Below are 20,486 nucleotides of genomic sequence, written 5' to 3' on the forward strand. Positions count from 1 at the left end.
AAAATTGCATTACCACGTTAACTACATTTGGTCAAAGTTGTATGCTGGTAAGGTTGTAATTGCACTGATAATAGACACTCCTTATTATGATTACCTCTGGGTGGTGCATGTTTCAAACCTCTGAAACAGTCAAAACAGATATGACAAGACAATTAAAGATGTTGACATGATATAAGCTAGGGAAATGTGATTGCTAGCATGACATATGAGACCACTGTGGCTCAGTCTAAGTCCAGAAATATTAATTTCAAGGAAACTGGTGAAAGCAGCTAAATGTAGTTGAAAGGTAAGATTTGTTAAAGCTTGTTTACCTTACTCTTTTTTCCAAGACAGCCACAATCACTAATTCAAACGTATATTTGAGAGGACTCATTTACAATTTTTATTTCTATCTTTATTAAAATATTCACTTAAAAACATACATAATTTACATTTTAGCCAGTATGCGTTTCATGGAAATGATGCACATTTACAGGAAAGGGAAAAGCACACTTGGTAAATTCCTTTAATTCAGGTAGTGTTTTTAATAGCCACCTCTGATTAGCTTCCTTGTGAGATCAGCCAGATCAAAGATAATACTGAAAGAGCAGACTGTTACAGAGAACTACAGCGAAAGCAAAAGCATAAAACCTTTAATACAGCATGAGAACTTAAAATAATATTTGACACAATATGCATCAACAGTTAAAACTCCTGAAACTCAGTGATCTTTGGTCTAGGCATATTCCATCCAAACTTTGAATGGCAAAGTAACATTTGACAACAATGTCATACATATAATACAGTAATAGCTCAAATTCCATAAATATTTCAGTAGCATAATAGAAAGCAGATATAATGAGGCATTGCTGCAATATCTTTTACATTAGTTCCCTGAAAAACACATTTTGTAATACTCTCTGAATGACACACGGCTGCAACTACTAATTATTTTGGTATGAGATTAATGTATTGATGGTTTTTCTATTTTAGTTAATTTACTTAATCTATCTCTGTGGGCGTTCATCAGTTCTCAGTATCAGTACACGTGTCCAGCGTTTTACATCATTATGATGTGAAACCCTAAAAATCTAGAGGTTCAAATCAATCAACGTGTTTTTGTGTTTAACCCTGACACACCTCAATGTCATGGTTTTAGTGTGCAAGAACTAACACACCTGTAATGTATTGTTGCTATAAAAAACATTGATGTGGTTCTATGTGGGCATGATGACACTAAAATTTCGGATCACATTTTTTTTGCTGTTAACTTTGCTGCAGCCCTCACTGAAATTGTCCTAAATATTTTGATATTCCAGATCAAAGAGAACAGAACCATGATCAGAATATCATCCCCTGAGCTTTCATGTTCAGTATCTCTGCAGCCAAAACTTCAGCATCCATCAGGTGCGGGAACATCTCCATGACCCTATCCACTTGGTTTGGGTTGAAGATGGCATGCAGTTTCTTGCGCATTTCTGATCTATTTTGCTTGAATGCAGCAGGAGCCGGAGGCAGCGGCGGTTGTTGTTGCTGGCCCCAGGTTTGGTACTGGTGATTCTCATAGGAGCAACAGGAGCTGTGGCAATGTGAAGGATAAGCCAAGGAGGGGGTGGGGCATGAGGATCTGGCTGGCGGCACACCCTGAAAGGGATCTGACCAGTAATTATGATGGAGTTGGGGGGTTGCAGTGTTATGGAAATGGGCAGGCAGGCTCCGTTGCTGATGTACACCATGTGGGAACATATTTGGATTGTAGGTGTCATAGATGGGTAGACTGCAGCAGTCGATGTTGCTGTGATGCTGCTGCTGAGGATAGGAACAGCATTTGCCACAATAACTGGTATTACAGTTCTCCATGTGAACTGGGGAATGTTGGAGCCTGGGGAGGGTGCTTTGATGCTGAGAACCAAGTCTGTGGGTGCTGCTGCGGGATGGTGGCAAGTCGGAGTAGTAGCTCTCAGTCGAACCAAAACCGGAATCAAAATATTCCCGAGACATATTGGGATAATGATTCGGTATGTAGTGTGACGCGGGATATTCTTCTTGACACTTTCCTCCATTTGTTGAAGACAGCATTTGGTTGGGGCTTTTTCTGAAGTTTTCCCAGAGCAGTAGTTTATTTTCACTAATGTGACCAAGAACTGAGGAATTCTGCTGATCCCAAGGGAGATGTGTGTGTCGAGGATGAGAAGGCTCAGGTTCAGATTGAGGATAGTTGACAGATGATCTTGCCTTTTTTTCTTCTTTTACAAAAGAAATTTGTGCTTTCTCTCTCAGTTCATCAGCCAAGGACAGATAGGAGTGGTTTGCCCGCTCAGGATGGTAGTACTTGCACTTGATGCCATAAGTGCACTTTTTATCTGAAAGACAATGCATATAAACACAATCGAATTATCACCATATTCTTCTGTCAGAAAGTGGAAACTGCAGAACCAGAACAGACTATATTTGAAGCTATCAGCTGGACATCCCTGTCAGCCTCACAGTAGACATTTACAATGGATAGATTGTTGTTGTTTTGCCAATTTATTCTAAATTATATATAGGATTTATTTATCTTATTTATAAAAATGTTACTTTTATGAATAAAATGAATAAGGTGCTTTTTCATCAAAGCAAAATAAATTTGAAACCCCTGCCTAATTATCCAGTTGTGTTTTCATTGTTTGTCTAAATTTGAGAGCGAAAACACTAATCAAGGGATTCCTTTATGAAATAAAATATCTGTTCTGTGAGGTAGTAACTCCTTACCATATGGACAGGGCAGTTTTTTCTGCTCAACAGGCAGGGGCTTTTTCCGGAGAAAATTGTCGAGGTTAGGTCCATGTCGACCTAAAGGATCATCTGGAGGCATGAACCTGTAAAAAGAGACGAGAATAAAGAAAAAGCTACTTCAAAGAAGGTCCTTCACAAAATTTCAATAAGCTAGACGGTGTGCCTCTAATGCAGCAGCAGCCCTTTATTAAACAGTGGTACTGTAAAAAAGAAGTGGGATGTTCTCCTTACTTGTCATTCACAAATGAGTACATGAGGAGCCTCTCCTCAATGCATTTCTTCCACTCAGGTTTTTCTCCTTGAAGATCACGGTAGGTGTCGTTGGACACAATTATGCCATCTAACTCATGCGCCAGTTTGACAATGAAGCGGTCATCATAACAAACCACTCGCTTGCCACCAACCCGGCGGGAAGGGGTGAAGGCCACTATTTTCCGTTTTTCAAGCTCCAACAGAATATGTTGATCTGAAAAGAGTAAAGGTCACAAGTCAGTCAAATGTGTTTTTAGTCCTTTTTACAGTATTGGTCAGAATTTTACATTTTACACTTCTTTAGTCAGATTTTAAAACATGAATTAGAACTGTATTTATTGTGTCTAAATTATACATATAGACTCAGATACAGAAACTGCAGCTAATATTACTGTCAATGTATTACTACTCTTTAAGTTATGTCTTAAAGTTGTGACATCAAACCAACTAATTTAAATGAATTCAAGCATTTTTTGAAATATGCCACATGGTTAAATACTTTATTTGTGCAGTCTCTCCGCAACTTGCTAAGAGCGATTAAACCTAATATTAGAAGAGTGAATGTATAGATTTGAGTCCGTTTGTATTTTTTGACCTTGTGCTGAATAAAGACAAATACACATTGAATTCAAACTTCTGCACCATGTTATTGTTTCCAAAATTCATGGAAGAGGCTGCCACAAAAACACGGCTTTAAAAATGCAATAAGCATTCGACAAATGTGCAGTAGTTTACAGAAACTAAATGCTATCAAGAAAAGTATATTTCATATCCAAAACTAATATAGTTCCCACAATTCCCATAATATATTGTATTATTGACTCCTACAGTAGGCAAATTAAACATTAATACAATCACAGAAACTGATTAAACAAGTTAGAAAGTCAAGTGCAATGACATGTGAACCTAATCAACGAACCAGGAAACTGGTTGAGTAATGTTTAGCCAATTGGCCCTTTTTCATGCAGGTGTTTTTGTAGATCCAGGTGACTGTTTTCACTTGACCTATTGCTGTGGGTGATTGTTAACACTCTATAAACAAACTACAGTAGGTGTGGAGGAAAAAGAAAATGCATAAAGTTCCTGAAGGGACTTTCCCAGGGGTGGCTGTGAGCTTATTTTTACTTCCTTATTCTTAGTCTGAAATAAAACCTTTGGATTGCTCCACGCCAGATGAGCAGATACCAAAATCACAAGAGTCTTAAAGTGAAGCAATATCATCAAGAAGCTTGCTCAGTTTCATGGAAACAAAGATATTAAATCAAGTTAGATTATGTCACCAATACAGATTTGTGACATAAAAGCTTTGTGAGTCAATAATTAGATTTTATATGTAGTTGAACTATGTAATGTAAAACAAATTATCCTAAAAGAGTAAGCAACATTGCTTTTACCAAATCTATCGTTTTAGCTTATTATTACAAAAGACAGTCTTGTCTCATTGCATATCACATGAGTGATGAGAAGCTGTATCTCCAGCATACCAATAAAGAATGAAGCAATACCTATAGCTACAACAAAGGAACAAACTGAAGTGGACGTCATATTCAAATAGCTACGTAAAAACAACCCCATTTTACCACACCTCCTATTTCCTTCCCATTATTTTTTGTTGCCTTATGCGGCAGCTACATTCTGTGCTTTGCTTGTCTGGGATAAATATTTTATTTTTTTTAAACTGACGACTGAAGACAATGATCTGAGTGTTTCTTTTTTTTACTCTCTTCACATCTCACACAATCCCACTGAGGAAAAAAAAAGCTTGTTAAAACATGTTGAGGCCCAAACTCTAAGGCTAAAGTGAAAACATCTTAAACTGAACCACACAGAAAAAGGTGCACTTTCATTCAATTGTTTGTAATCTTTCAAGTTATTTCTGTTTTGATTGTAGTAGAAAATGTAATGTTACACAAAACAAATTGGATGGACAATTTAGATTATATGTTGTGTACTAGAAAGAGATTATATCTTCTTTGCTTTGCTAAGCCATACTGACTAATAGCTGCTGAAGAATGTCTCAAGGGTTAAAAATGTAACCAGTGTAATTGCTAACAGCTACAGGCTTTAGCAATTCCTAGGTGGTAGAGAAGGGTTAAATAACTCTGGTCTTCCTGACGGGAACCAGCTGCCTGTCCTCACCTGTTATAGGGGCATCAGCTCGGGGCAACTCTTTGCGCCAAGACGGAACAAACACAGTGATGTTATTATGACCTCTGTCCAGGAAGAAATCCACTGCCAACTCTATGCCCCTGCATGAGAACACTTCCTTGTTGCTGTGACTGTAAAAGAAAACAACAGAAAGGGTGTGGGGGAGAGGATCAGTTAAAGCGTTTTCAGTGGAAAGAATCTTGAAGGAAGTAGTTAAGATTCAGTTGATTCGTGTCAAAACAGCATGCCTTTGAATGATCTCACTGAAGGAGCTTGTGTGCTATCCCTTCCCTATTCATTCAGGACAATATGCATTATGTTTCACATGAAGGGGTGGGGCTCCTGAGTTTTCATCTTGTATCAGTGGCTTTTTGCCAAAACAAGCTCAGGCAGTGTGGCTAACACCAGCCAGTGTCATATCATTAACTCAATTTATTCCTAACCCAGATGTCTTAAACAATTCCATTTTTGCTGTGACACCAGTTGATTATATTCTACGTTTTTTTTCTATCTTAAATGCATCCATTTTAATTTGTATTTTTTTGTCTTTGTTAGTTCTCTTTGCTTATCTACATAGTTATTTTGTAGAGCAGTACCTCTGTTTGGTAGTCTGTACTGTTTTTGAAGTTCAAACTAAGCATCAGAAAGATAATTAAAAAAGGGTTTTAATTGACTTTAATGTAGCATCACTGTTGGGGCCAGATGCCTTGGTCTGAGTATTTTTAGACACTGACAATCTGGAATTTTCGCTTGACAATCTCTAAGGTTCATGAGTCAAGAAGAAGAAAATACCACTGACAACTGTGTGAACAATAATGTCCTGCATTTCAATGAGGAGACTCACTGAAACTTGAAGTAGATGGGCTATAGCAGCAGAAGATCACTGGGTGACTTATTGTAGAATGAGTGAAACTGAGGATACACTTTCTACATGTTCACCAGAACCAACGACAGGTTGGAAAAAAATTGCCTGGCCTGATGAGCCTTGATTTTTCTCACCACACTTTGCAGACCGGGGTACCAACTGAGGAACATTTAAATGCCAAAGCCAACCTTAGTATTGCTCATCTCTATGTTTATCTCTTTATGATTATACAGTAGGCTACCTATCTTTTGATAGCTACTTCCATCAGGTAATTCACCTTATCACAAAGCTCAAATAATATCAAATTGGTTTCTTGAACATGAAAATTATTCTAATATACTTAATTGTAATGGTTTTTCATTACAAGGGCTTAATCCAACAGAGATTGGAACAGGCCTACAAATCTCCAGCAACTACAGTATGCAGTATGTGAAGCCAAAATATTAGGAATGTTTAATAAGACACCTTGTTGGATCTACGCATTAAAAACTTAGACAGCTCTAAAGGCAAAAGTGAATACAACCTGATACTAGCAATATGACCTTATCAACGTGATCAGTGACTGTTTAATCTAGATAAAATTAAGAGTTTTGTTTTACCTCATAGCAACATTGCTGCCGTCAATAACAATAGGTCTCAGCTCCGAATCTGCACTTTTTTGCTCCCCGAGTTGTGGCATGATTCTGCAGGTTCCAACGTCCCAACTGGGAGGCAGCAGCGGGTCTTTCAGATCTGCGCTCCTCTCATCGCTCTCGGAAAAACATGGTGACGTGTTGGTGGTTCTGTTCCTCACAAGCTCCTCGAGCATTGCGTTGGTGTCTGTGCTTAGGCCCAGCTTTCTCAGAGCGGCTTTCACCTCTGCTGTGGAGTACCCCAGTTTTCTGAAGAAGTCCACTTTAAGCCGGAGTTCCTCACTTTCTGTCTCCAGTAGATCTGAGTCAAAAACATCACTGGGAAGTACCGGGTCCATCCTGAAGCCCCTGAACTCCGTTTTAGCAATGTGTAAGGCAAGGCACTGCTCCTTCAGTGTGATATTCTTCAACCGACTGATGGAGAAAGATACATTTTATTAGCACTATGCATAAAGATTAACACAACAAACTAAATATTCAGAAAGTCTGGAGTGATTTGTTTCAGTTGTTTACTAAGGCGTGATAACATCGACACCAAAACACCACAAAATCAAAAATTAAACATTTTAATATTCCCACAGTGTTACTACAGTATTGATTATAAAGTCTTAAAACAGAAGCTAATTAAATCATGGTAAATTCACATTGAATCTACTTATAAATAGCCTGTGCAGACCTGAATAGCACAGGTTTGGAAGACATTTCCTTTACAAAATCACAAGTTTATAAAACTATAAAAGTTTTACATAGCGGAGACGACTGATGTCAGGTTCTGAAAGAGATTAAACTTTTGATTAGACCTGCACAAACTCTGTGCATTGTCTTGCAATGTAATTTTTTGCAAAGTAGCATGTGCTAATAAGTATGTCAATGCTGTTTTTGAGAGAATATATATTTCTGTTGCCATTCACTGATGCTTAAATAATAATAAAAAGTATTTTTGTAAAACAGCTACTTACGTACTGAGTAACTGATTAATATTCATCATACCATATAATTGAACACTTTAAAATGATGTAATTAGATAAAAAAAATATAAAGTTTTGAGGAAATTCTGGTAGTTTAAAGACCAAAAAAGGAAACAAGCAAACAACAACAAAAAAAATAGATAACATAATTACAAAACAACAAATGTAGGCAGGAGAAACATTTTTTCAAACCTTTATTCAATATAAAACTTATGAAACTAGGTAGTCAATATATGTTAAAACAGGATAAAGTACTTCTAATGACGATAGTGCTAACTGTATCGTCTTGATTCACACGTGACAGATCAGATTCAACAGACAGAAAACAACATTAAAAGAACAGCGTTTTCGTACAAAAAAAGAAAAAACTCACTTGAAAACTGTTTGTGTCTAACTGGACTTTTGGTTAAGACGTGTTTCTGCCAATGAAGTTTCTCACAGTGGGCAGATAAGAGTGTACAGAAACTGTACCTGTTACAGTCGCGATAGTTTAGAATAGTAATAGTTAAGTAAAACTAAAAAGTAGGTATACAAGTTTTTTTTTCTTCAAAAAGCTACTCAAGTAAATTTGATTAAGTAAATACAGTTAAGTGGCAGTGCATTTTCTGTTACTGGTGATATTTGCCTTCTGATTTGATAAACGGGATCATATACAAAACAGCAGGCTATCCTGTGGTTCCTCTGGCGCGACGTATATTATGGAGTGAAAATAGTGTCAAAAAGATTTGTGTGTGTGTTGCACACTCGAACAAAAATGGTATCGAGACATGCGGTTGTGGTAAATTTTCTTTACTCCTTTTTTTTCTCGAACACGAACAACATCAATAGTCCAACGTGCGTCACACTCAGGCTGCTTTCTACTACTCGGCTTCTTCTACACAACAAACACTTAGGACCCCAGGCTGCCCTATGCGCCTGTTCAAAAGTCCTGCTTTTCTAAACTCCTCACTCTCAGCCAGAATAGTTATCCACATATGTATGAATGTACAGCTTCACATGGACAATCAATCACAGTGCTTTTTAAATAACAAAACAAAGCAAAATATTCATAGGAACAAGAATAAAATCATTTTAATGGGAGGGGGGGTCCTTGATCTAAAGTCCCCAGCAACTGGTCCCCCACACTCTCCCCCTCAAAAATAAATGTCGTCCCGACATAGTGACATCTCTGGAGTAACTGAGGCTTCAGCCGGTATGGAGACAAGTTTGGAAGACAGTCTCTTGGCACACTGTTCTGTATGACACAGTTCTTAACATGGCATCTATCCCCCTCTTCATGTCATGTCGAAACAATAGATAGTACTGGCCAGGTAATATCTGTATGGTCACTCTGCCATCTCTGCAGGTTGTGTATCGCAGACTGTAAAGTTTGACTTTAAGGTCCTGCCCCATAACCTTTTATTCAGACCCACTTATGTTACTATATGCTCAACATATATCAGTCTAAATCAACCCAATAGTGGTCTCAACTCCAGATGTGCACTAATCAGCTATTATTATACTTAAAGCTTCCGATTCTAATCCCCCTTGTCCTGCCTAGCTACCTAACTTGTGTACCATAACCTGAACATATAACGGAACAATGTAACCTAACCCCGATATCCACTGAACATTACTTGTGCCTAACCATAAGTGTTGGTTGGCCTAGCCTGCTGTATGTGAGTGTCCTGGGTGGATTTCGTTGTCTAGAAGGATACTGTCTTGGAACGGGTTCCCGCCCTCTCTCGTCTGCTTCATCAGATGACACCGCCTCGCCAGAATCTTGTTCTTCTGCTTCCTCAGACGACACCGCCTCGCCAGAATCTTGTTCGTCTGCTTCATTAGATGGTGCTGCTTCCGCAGGATCTTGTCCATCTGCTGTATCAGATGATGAGTGCTCCTCTGTCGCCATTTCTTCCTCTCCGTCCACTTCTCCTTCCTGCTCCACCTCAGATCCTGCAGTCACTTGAGCATCCTCTGCATCCCTCCTCAGCTGACCTTCAACTTGTTCAGGTTGTACTCTTGGATGGGTGATGGACCTCCAGTTGTCTTCATCATCAGAACTGCTGTCACCATTCTTGTCAACACCATCTCCTTGCTTCCTTCTGTTTCTACTCTGCTGTTGCCTTTTCCTGTCCATCATGTTCTTCGCATCTTTCTCTGTTTCAGCAGTCAGAAAATCACAAGGCAATAGTAAGTTTCTATGCAAAACTCTGATCTTCCCTGTGCCTTTTTCAGGATGTACCGCATAAACAGGGCTGTCCTTGTGTTTCCTTTCAGTGACTATGTAGACCTTGTCCTCCCAGTACGACCTGAGTTTTCCTGGTCCTCCTCTTTCCTTGAAATTCCGCACTAAGACCCTAGATCCTGGCTGCAGTTCCACTCCATGAATTCTCCGATCATACTCCGTCTTTGCCCTATTCCGCTCCTTATGTGCTGTCTCAGATGCCAACTTGTAAGCTTCTTGCATCCTTTTTCTCCACTTACTGGCATAATCACTGTGGGAGGTGCTCTGATCAATTGGAGTTAATCCAAACATCATGTCCACTGGCAGCCGGGGACTCCTGCCATAAAGAAGGTAGTAAGGTGCATATCCAGTTGCCTCGCTGCGTGTACAATTATATGCATGCACTACTTTGGGCAGGGAGCTCTTCCAATCTGACTTTTCTTTTTCTGTCAGGTTTCTGAGCATTGAAAGAAGTGTTCGATTAAATCTTTCTGCTTGACCATTTCCAGCTGCATGGTAAGGAGTTGTACGGGAACCTTGGATGCCACAATACTTTTCCAGTTTAGAAAACAGCTTGTTTTCGAATTCTTTACCCTGATCGTGATGAAGTTTAGCTGGAAATCCAAACTTTAGGGCAAAGTCTCCGAAGATCTTTTCTGCAGTGGTTTTTGCTGATTTGTTCGTGCATGCATATGCTTGAGCAAAGCGTGTAAAATGGTCTATGACAACAAGGATGTATTCATATCCTCCTTTACAACGCTCCAAATGAAGGAAGTCAATGGAGACCATTTCGAATGGGTGAGTGGTAACAATATTGACCAGTGGTGCTCTTGTTATCCTGTTTGGATGCTTCCGCTTCAGGCAACTACAAACCTTTGTCACATGATGTTCCACATCCCTTTTCATATATGGCCAGTAAAATCGGTCACGGATTAAGTTCAATGTTCTTTCCACACCAAGGTGTCCCATTTCCTCATGCAGTTCTTTATATATTAGCTGGTGGAACACCTTGGGCAGCACAAGTTGAACTCGATTGGAGGACTTCCTAAAAAGAATGCCATCTTCATTGACACACAGTTTGTTTCTTTCTCTAGCGAATACAGAGATGCCGTCACGCCAATTTCTTTTGGCATGCTGGGGCCACTGTTTTCTCATCACAAACTCACGCACCTTTCCAATCATCGAATCCTCTTCCTGTGCTTTTCTGAGGTCCTCTGCTGATATTTTAGCCACTGATGGTGCTATGTGTTCCTGTTCTTCATCATTGCAGGCTGCCATTATGACTGCAGGACACAACCACGGCCCTTGATCATGGGATGTTAGCTGGACTGATTGTGTGACAGATGAAATTACCTTTGGCTCCATCTCCTGGACGCATGTCCGCATGTACTCCTCCATGTCCAGGGGCATCCTAGACAGCCCGTCTGCATCCCCATTAACTTTCCCCGGTCGATACTTGATGGAGAAGTTAAAGTCTGCTAATTCGGCTATCCAGCGGTGTGTGGTGGCATTTAGCTTGGCTGATGTTAAAACATAGGTTAAAGGGTTATTATCTGTATAGACGACAAAAGAGGGTGCATAATAAAGGTACTCTCTGAATCGTTCACAGATTGCCCACTTCATTGCTAAGAACTCTAACTTCCCAGAATGGAGGTGGTAATTCTTTTCTGGGGAAGTTAATGTTCTTGACCCATAACCTATGACCACAAGTTTGCCTTGTTGTCTCTGGTACAATACTGCACCGAGGCCTTCTTGCGAAGCATCACAGTGCAATACAAATGGTTTCTCAAAGTCAGGGTAACCTAACAGAGGAGGAGACACCAAATACTCCAACAGCTGGCAGAGAACATCCTTATGATGTTCTGTCCATACGATTGGATGGCTTGAGGGAAGCTGGTCTGAGCTTTTGTGTTTCCCCTTGTTTGTTTTTAACCCTCCTCCTTTCACTACCTTTCCAGGTTTCTTTTCTGTGGACAGCAGCCTGTACAGGGGTTGAGCAGTGCGTGAGAAGTTGGGAATATATGGACGATAGTATGTTAGAAAGCCCAACATTTTCCTCAAATCACCCACTGTTTTTGGTACGCGGTCTTTGAGTGCTTGTACTGGTGCGATCTCAGCAGGATCCATGCAGTAGCCATCCTTGGATACAATCTTTCCCAGAAACTTCACCTTGTCTTTGAAGATTTCACATTTTCTTGGCGTTAGTTTCACTCCATGAGTCTGATAACGACGCAGCACCTCTCTCATGTCGCGTAGGTGATTCTCAAATGACTGGCTGTGGACTAGGTTGTCATCCAAATATGGCTGCGATGTTTCATCCCTAATGCCTGCGAGGCACTCCTCCATACTGCGCTGAAACTCTGCTGGAGCCGAGGACAGGCCAAAGGGAATCCTGATCCACTCATATAAACCCCAAGGTGTTATGAATGCGGTCAGTGGTCTGCTACTCTCCTCCAGGAAACCCTGATGGTATGCCTTGCCCTGGTCCAAGACAGAGAACCATGCACTTCCACTCAGGTTATTAAGCATATCCTGTACTCGAGGGATGGGATGACGGTCCGGAATGGATTTCCGGTTCAGCTCACGATAATCCACACACAAGCGGAGGCTCCCATCCTTCTTGCGCACACAAACTATGGGTGATGAATATGGAGATCGGGACTTTTGAATCCAACCTCTGTTCAGCAGGTCTTCCAGATATTCCTTCACCTCCTTAATAAGCGGTTTGGGGACAGATGTGTAAGTCCGCCTTACTGGGGTTGTGTCACTCAGCCTGATTTTAAGCTGCAGGGATGGGATGCACCCCACATCATGCTCATCCTTAGAAAATGCATTGCACTCCTCATGAAGCATCCTTCTTACATCATCTTGCTGCTCAGGAGTTAGGTGGTCAATGGGCACTGGGGGGTCCCACAGATCAAATTTGGATGCCTCAGACTCATCATATCCTCTATGTGGTTCGTCAGAAGCTGGACGGTTGCGGTCACTGGCAAGTGAGTTGATCTCTGTTTTCTTTTCACTTACACCCACAGGTCTGGCTTCTACTGGATAAACTGCTTTAATCTGCTGTAAGTATCCCAGTACAGTGCGGGGTATCAAAGTAATGTCTGAATGGCTGTCGTTTGTGACTGGGATTGATAATGCTGACCGGTTTCCCTTTTTCAGGCAGACCACTGTTTTTAAGATGTTCAAGCCCTCAGGCCATTTTGGGACCACCTCGGGCTCAAACAGTACTTCCTGTCTTTCTGAGAGAGGACCAATCCGCACACTACACTTCACCTCTCTGGTCTGACCCGCCGGAATCACTGTTTTTAGACGTCCTATTTTCACCATGGTTTCTTCATTACTTTGGTGAGCTGTTTTTACTAAGTGAATTAACACATCTGCCTTTTTGCAGTCGAATGAGAAAGCCTCTTTTACTGCTATGGATGTGACACCAGGGTGGTGCTCCATGCCATTCTTTACTAAATGTTCAATGACATTGTAGCCAATTATAGGTGGCTCAGCCACTCCAGGCTCATTAGAGACGAGCACTGGCACAATCAGTTCTGGATTCAGGCCTCCCTTTGATCCCAGTTTGAATTTTACCTCAACCCAACCTGCAAAGGGAATGAGAGTCTGGTTTGCTGCTTTCCCAACCAAGGTCTCTCCCTCCTCTAGGAGCTCACCTGTGCTGCGTAACTTGATGTGGGGTAGCTGGGATCTCCTCAAGCTTTCATTTATGATGGTGACCTGTGAGCCGGTGTCCCACAACGCCTTGGTTGGCACATCCTCAAAGAAGCAGTCCACCATGCACTTATTTCCTATCAGAGTCCGCAGCTTGGTGTGCTGATGTATGGAGAGGTGACTGGCATAAGTGGAACCTACGATTTTTTTTGCTTTCTCACCCATTTCCACTTGTGCCTCCAGCTGCCTAATCCGTTCACAGATCCGCTCATACACCTTTTCCTCAGCTTTTCCTTGGAGTACAGTGTGTTGTTGTGCATGTGTGGAGGTTTGTATGTTCACATTCATGCCATCAGGTTTCACAGTCAACCTTTTTAGTCCCCTGCAGCCCCTGGAGAAGTGTCCCAACTGTCCACACTTAAAACAATGCTCACATTGATCACTTATGTTGTGCTCTTCACATCCTTTGCATCCCCTTTTAACATTCCTTCTTGTTTGGTGAGTAGACTGAGAGCTGGTCATGCTTTTCTTAATTTCAGCAATCTCTTCTCTGAGCAGTCTTACTGTTTCACACAGCTCTGACTCCCTTGAACTGATGGGCGCAGAGGTTTTACGGGTTTTCTGCTTCACCACTTCAGCTGACTGTTCTTGGATTGCCAAACTGGTGTTAGGTGCAGCCTGGTTTTGTTGCCTGATCTGCATTTCTGTTTGTAGCTCGTTAATTTTTGGAATTTTGGTGTTGTAGCTTTTCTTCTGTTTGGACTGTCGTTCTGAATCCACACTTGCAGCCTCATTCATCTTTTCAATAAGAGTCTCATCGGTCACAGTTTGATCATCAAGGGAAGACTTTAGCTGAAACTTTATGTTGTCACTCAACAGTCCAGTACTGACTGACCTCAGGAATTTCCTCTGAATGAAGTCGGCGCTGTACTGTTCATCTGCATCGACTTCTCTTGAAGCAAGCAACAGCCTCTCTTTCAGTTCGATTGCCCTGAAGAGGAAGTTTTGGGGGGATTCACGACTGTCCTGTGTGATATTTATCAGTCTTTGATAGATATCAGTGGAGCTATCCTCTTTAAAATGTCCCTTTAAAATCGCTTTGAGCTGGGGCAGGGTCAGATCACGCTTAATTTCAAGCATGTCCCGAATGCTTAAACCAGGGCTGATTGATTTTATTACAGCTTCTATTACTTCAGCATCACTGTGTCCTTTACTCAGGCCTCTCTCAATCTGATGCATTAAGTTGGTGTATGAGAGCCTGTCTTTCTGACCCTTCTCCCCTATCTGACCACATATTTTAAATTCCCTCCGTATGGTCACTTCTGGAAGCCTATTTGCTGTGGTTGGCATCACATTTTCAGTCACTGTTCTCTGAGGCTTACCATTTATACGTTCATTTAGCCTCAGTACTTCCTCTTGCAAAGCTTGGTTGTTAAGGTGGAGCTGCGAGTATTTTTCTGCCAAGTCCATTTGTTCAGTTACAGCCTGGGTGCTTTGTGACTTGTTACACGTTGCCTCCTCTTCAACAGTAACTTCAGAATGTTGTGATATCAGTTCAATTGATTTTAACAATCTCCGAAGATAGCACCTCGCCACCTCCTCTTCTTCATCATTTATCACAGCATCAACGGACTCTGTTATTAATCGTATTAACGCTCGCCTCGTTACAGAATGTCCGCTTTGGATTTTAGCTTCTGCACACACCTCTTTGAGCTGATCCAACTGCAGGAGCCATAGCTGCTGAGAGACGGTCTCTGCCAACTCCTCCACGTCGGTCGCGCACAATGTAGGCGCGCTCCCGCCGCTGCTCGCTCCGGTTAGCATCGCTCAAGAAAGTCCCTCGACGAAGCGTTAATAATCTCGGTGGGACCTCCAATATTTTGTTGCACACTCGAACAAAAATGGTATCGAGACATGCGGTTGTGGTAAATTTTCTTTACTCCTTTTTTTTCTCGAACACGAACAACATCAATAGTCCAACGTGCGTCACACTCAGGCTGCTTTCTACTACTCGGCTTCTTCTACACAACAAACACTTAGGACCCCAGGCTGCCCTACGCGCCTGTTCAAAAGTCCTGCTTTTCTAAACTCCTCACTCTCAGCCAGAATAGTTATCCACATATGTATGAATGTACAGCTTCACATGGACAATCAATCACAGTGCTTTTTAAATAACAAAACAAAGCAAAATATTCATAGGAACAAGAATAAAATCATTTTAATGGGAGGGGGGGTCCTTGATCTAAAGTCCCCAGCAACTGGTCCCCCACATGTGCGTAAAATGATTTGTGCGTGCGTAAAAAGATTTGTGCGTGCGTAACAGGATTTGTGCGTGTGTAAAACGATTTGTGCGTGCGTAAAAAGATTTGTGCGTGTGTAAAAAGATTTGTGCGTGTGTAAAAAGATTTGTGCGTGCGTAACAGGATTTGTGCGTGCGTAAAAAGATTTGTGCGTGCGTAACAGGATTTGTGCGTGCGTAAAAAGATTTGTGCGTGCGTAACAGGATTTGTAAACCTTAAAAATAAAATACATGTTGAAAAAGTACACACAAATCACCTGGTACGCACACACAAAACTGCAGTTACACACAAATCCGGTTACGAGTGCACAACTATTTTTGAGACTCATTTCACGCCTCGGTGGAAGCTCCAAGATTTGTGTGTAGATGGTGCGTTTACATGCTAGTAAAAGCTGGGACATCTGAGTTTTCTTCGGAACTGTTTCTTTTTTCCACAGTTCAATACATATTTCTCTCTTTACTTGTCTCGTGGCTTAGACATATTTTTGTGAGAGAAAAATACATATGTCATTACACCCACGTCTACTTTTTAATACTATAAGATTGTTTATATATGAATCCGCATTTGGGACCTATTCAACTGTAATTACTTGGGTAAAAAATTCAACCACTAGGTGGCGGAAGTTTATTCCGCTCTGACTGGGAAAAGCCTTCATTCAAACTGAGAGAAGAAACAAGAGAATGGCGGGTCAGCCGAGTGATCATGTTCGTGGTTTACCGTCCGAAGTTAGTGGATGTTAAAATTTGCACGTTTTCCTGACCGTTGTAATGCGTATTTTTTAGATTATTTCAGATTACGTTTTACGTTTCAAGTAGTTCGACCCAAAGTTCTCGCCCTTCTATAGCAATAGCTCATGTCTACGTTAGCTAAGCTACTATTAGTCCTCGATTAGCATCGGTCCAGTTTAAAACAGAATCTTCCTGGCCCATTACAGCCATGTCTACGTTTATCACCATGCTCAGCTATTTTTATGATGCCGACAATAATGTAGGCTTAGGTGACGTCTTTTATTATTTGAAGGATTCATCCCAGTTCTCCTCACTAATTGTAGTTTTTGATTTAAATTTTTTTTTAGTTCTGCTACAGACTTATGTTTCGTCTATCACCTGTATATTTTATATCTTACTGTAATCACTTAAGATTTACTCTTCTCTACATTTCTTCCTGGAATATGATGGTCATTGCTTTCGTACCAGAAATAAATACGTAGAACATCTCTTAACAAATGTACAAATGTATTCTATGCCATACATATACATCTGCACCGTTTTTTTATATTAGTTTCATGCAGATCATCAATATTTCAAATTTTGAAAATATAACCTCATCCAACACTGAAGCCTTTGTAAGCAGCTGAATATAAGTGTAGTAACTCGGCTGAATCTTTAAAATATTAATATTTCTGTTACTTCATTATGAGCAAACCACATTTCTCATTACTTCCATGTGATGACTTACATTTTTGGACAGATAATATGTTAAGTTGTGCTTCACATTAACTAAATTGTAATTGTAGCCATCTAGTGAAATTATATTTCTATTGTCCCCAAAAAGTGCTAATAATGTATGTGTTTTCCACATTTCAGTCAGTGTTCAATTTTTCACTTTATAAATTGCATAGTTGAAAAAGGACATATACAAATTAAATATGGAATATTTTATTAATTATCTGCTAGATAATTAATAAAATATAATTATAATAAATTATAATAAAAGACGTCACCTAAGCCTACATTATTGTCGGCATCATAAAAATAGCTGAGCATGGTGATAAACGTAGACATGGCTGTAATGGGCCAGGAAGATACTGTTTTAAACTGGACCGATGCTAATCGAGGGCTAATAGTAGCTTAGCTAACGTAGACATGAGCTATTGCTATAGAAGGGCGAGAACTTTGGGTCGAACTACTTGAAACGTAAAACGTAATCTGAAATAATCTAAAAAATACGCATTACAACGGTCAGGAAAACGTGCAAATTTTAACATCCACTAACTTCGGACGGTAAACCACGAACATGATCACTCGGCTGACCCGCCATTCTCTTGTTTCTTCTCTCAGTTTGAATGAAGGCTTTTCCCAGTCAGAGCGGAATAAACTTCCGCCACCTAGTGGTTGAATTTTTTACCCAAGTAATTACAGTTGAATAGGTCCCAAATGCGGATTCATATATAAACAATCTTATAGTATTAAAAAGTAGACGTGGGTGTAATGACATATGTATTTTTCTCTCACAAAAATATGTCTAAGCCACGAGACAAGTAAAGAGAGAAATATGTATTGAACTGTGGAAAAAAGAAACAGTTCCGAAGAAAACTCAGATGTCCCAGCTTTTACTAGCATGTAAACGCACCATCTACACACAAATCTTGGAGCTTCCACCGAGGCGTGAAATGAGTCTCAAAAATAGTTGTGCACTCGTAACCGGATTTGTGTGTAACTGCAGTTTTGTGTGTGCGTACCAGGTGATTTGTGTGTACTTTTTCAACATGTATTTTATTTTTAAGGTTTACAAATCCTGTTACGCACGCACAAATCTTTTTACGCACGCACAAATCCTGTTACGCACGCACAAATCTTTTTACGCACGCACAAATCCTGTTACGCACGCACAAATCTTTTTACACACGCACAAATCTTTTTACACACGCACAAATCTTTTTACGCACGCACAAATCGTTTTACACACGCACAAATCCTGTTACGCACGCACAAATCTTTTTACGCACGCACAAATCATTTTACGCACACACAAATCTTTTTGACACTATTTTCACTCCATAATATACGTCGCGCCAGAGGAACCACAGGATAGCCTGCTGTTTTGTATATGATCCCGTTTATCAAATCAGAAGGCAAATATCACCAGTAACAGAAAATGCACTGCCACTTAACTGTATTTACTTAATCAAATTTACTTGAGTAGCTTTTTGAAGAAAAAAAAACTTGTATACCTACTTTTTAGTTTTACTTAACTATTACTATTCTAAACTATCGCGACTGTAACAGGTACAGTTTCTGTACACTCTTATCTGCCCACTGTGAGAAACTTCATTGGCAGAAACACGTCTTAACCAAAAGTCCAGTTAGACACAAACAGTTTTCAAGTGAGTTTTTTCTTTTTTTGTACGAAAACGCTGTTCTTTTAATGTTGTTTTCTGTCTGTTGAATCTGATCTGTCACGTGTGAATCAAGACGATACAGTTAGCACTATCGTCATTAGAATCTTTTTACACACGCACAAATCTTTTTACACACGCACAAATCTTTTTACGCACGCACAAATCTTTTTACACACGCACAAATCCTGTTACGCACGCACAAATCATTTTACGCACACACAAATCTTTTTGACACTATTTTCACTCCATATATGTGGCATATCAACATAACATTCTACCCTGTTTGAATGAAAAGCTGATATTTGAAGCCAGGTATTTGCGCAACAAAGGCCCCTTTTCAAAGGCTTGTATTGGGTGTATGTACCTTTACCAAACACAGGTGACAACACGGGACGTTTTCAGCCGTTAATATACCTAAAGGTGAACTAGTACTGGCAGTAAAGACTGAAAACAGCCTCTTACCTGCTTTGGTTGTTTCTGTGTGTCTTCGTACTCCATTTACGAACAGATTAAAGTAAATCCTGTTGCTAGTCGGAGTACAGTGAAGTTTAACACTTTTCATAGCACCGCCCACTTCGTTTTTTTTTCTCCTCTTCTAAGCGGAGACATGCAAAGCCAGGAAGTATTTGCATATTAGACAGAAAAGAAGACTTCCTCTTTCCTCCCACCTTCCAGTTACACTTTGATTTTTTTCCAGGAGGTTTGTTTCCATGATGTTTCCCCCCAGGTAGTTCATTAACCAGGTCTACAGGAAAATAGACCTTTGCTTCTGCAAATTCATTTAGGTGAACACAAAACAACATATTCCAATTGAAGAACAATCTAGTTGGAAAATATGCAACAACAACAACAACAACAACAACAACAACAACAATAATAATAATAATAATAATAATAATAATAATAATAAAGCTTTATCATTAAGGTTATTCTTTTAACACCTTATCTTGTCCTGTCAGAAACAGATTGTATTATGAAGTTTATGGATGGACTGTGTCACCTAGTGGTTGAAACTCGACACAACAATCCACGGACAGCAAAGTAAAAATTAAGCTCTTGTAGGAAATATTTCGAAATACACACATTGCTCTAAAGTAAATTAAGTGTAAAATGTATAAATATGCAACTCTATACCTTTTCATCATTTATTTTTGCCTATATTTGTCTTTGTGATATAGTCATTTTATCTCTATTAATAATTTATAAAATGCAGTGTATGCCTCACTCTGGTAAAAGTTATGTGTTGTAATGCATTTTACATTTACATATTTACAAACTAATAATAATCACTCATTTTAAAAATCGATGTACCTGACCGCATTTTGCATTGTATAATATTTTACTCTTTAAAGTTTATTCAAAATAATTTTAAAACTTTACTTTGGTTCATTAAAAATAGATTTTGCAATTTGCCAGTGGCCATTGATCAATGGATTTTATAGATTGTGCTGCCTTTTGTAAGTTAAGCTGGACCAGCAAGGTTGAAAACCGCACTAGAACGCCCCCTGGTGGATATTTTGTTATGTTTTGGTGACGCTAAAAAAGAAAATAGATCCAAGATGGTGGAACGC

The 20,486-nt window shown here is 40.0% G+C and overlaps 1 protein-coding gene across 1 annotated transcript; it reads right to left on the bottom strand.

The window, feature by feature from the left end:
* Positions 1-372: 372 nt before the first annotated feature.
* zc3h12aa (zinc finger CCCH-type containing 12Aa) lies at positions 373-19,509 on the bottom strand. Its single transcript, XM_028013242.1, has 6 exons — positions 19,378-19,509; positions 6,622-7,068; positions 5,149-5,288; positions 2,989-3,223; positions 2,734-2,840; positions 373-2,342 (listed from the first exon to the last, which is right to left on the bottom strand). The coding sequence occupies exons 2-6, from the start codon at positions 6,990-6,992 to the stop codon at positions 1,321-1,323; spliced, it is 1,875 nt and encodes a 624-aa protein (XP_027869043.1). The 5' UTR covers positions 6,993-7,068; positions 19,378-19,509; the 3' UTR covers positions 373-1,320.
* Positions 19,510-20,486: the final 977 nt, after the last annotated feature.

This window comes from Xiphophorus couchianus, chromosome 3, assembly GCF_001444195.1.
Source record: "Xiphophorus couchianus chromosome 3, X_couchianus-1.0, whole genome shotgun sequence".
In the NCBI taxonomy this organism is placed as follows: domain Eukaryota; kingdom Metazoa; phylum Chordata; class Actinopteri; order Cyprinodontiformes; family Poeciliidae; genus Xiphophorus; species Xiphophorus couchianus.

What these genes read in the sequence shown, in the direction of transcription:
- zc3h12aa (XM_028013242.1), bottom strand. Translation starts at nt 6,992, where the DNA reads ATGGACCCGGTACTTCCCAGTGATGTTTTTGACTCAGATCTACTGGAG. An exon ending in GGCAGCAATGTTGCTATGAG is followed by an intron (nt 5,289 to 6,621) that starts GTAAAACAAAAC and finishes TTTCTTTTACAG; the next exon opens with TCACAGCAACAAGGAAGTGT. An exon ending in TACTCATTTGTGAATGACAA is followed by an intron (nt 2,841 to 2,988) that starts GTAAGGAGAACA and finishes CTCTTTTTACAG; the next exon opens with GTTCATGCCTCCAGATGATC.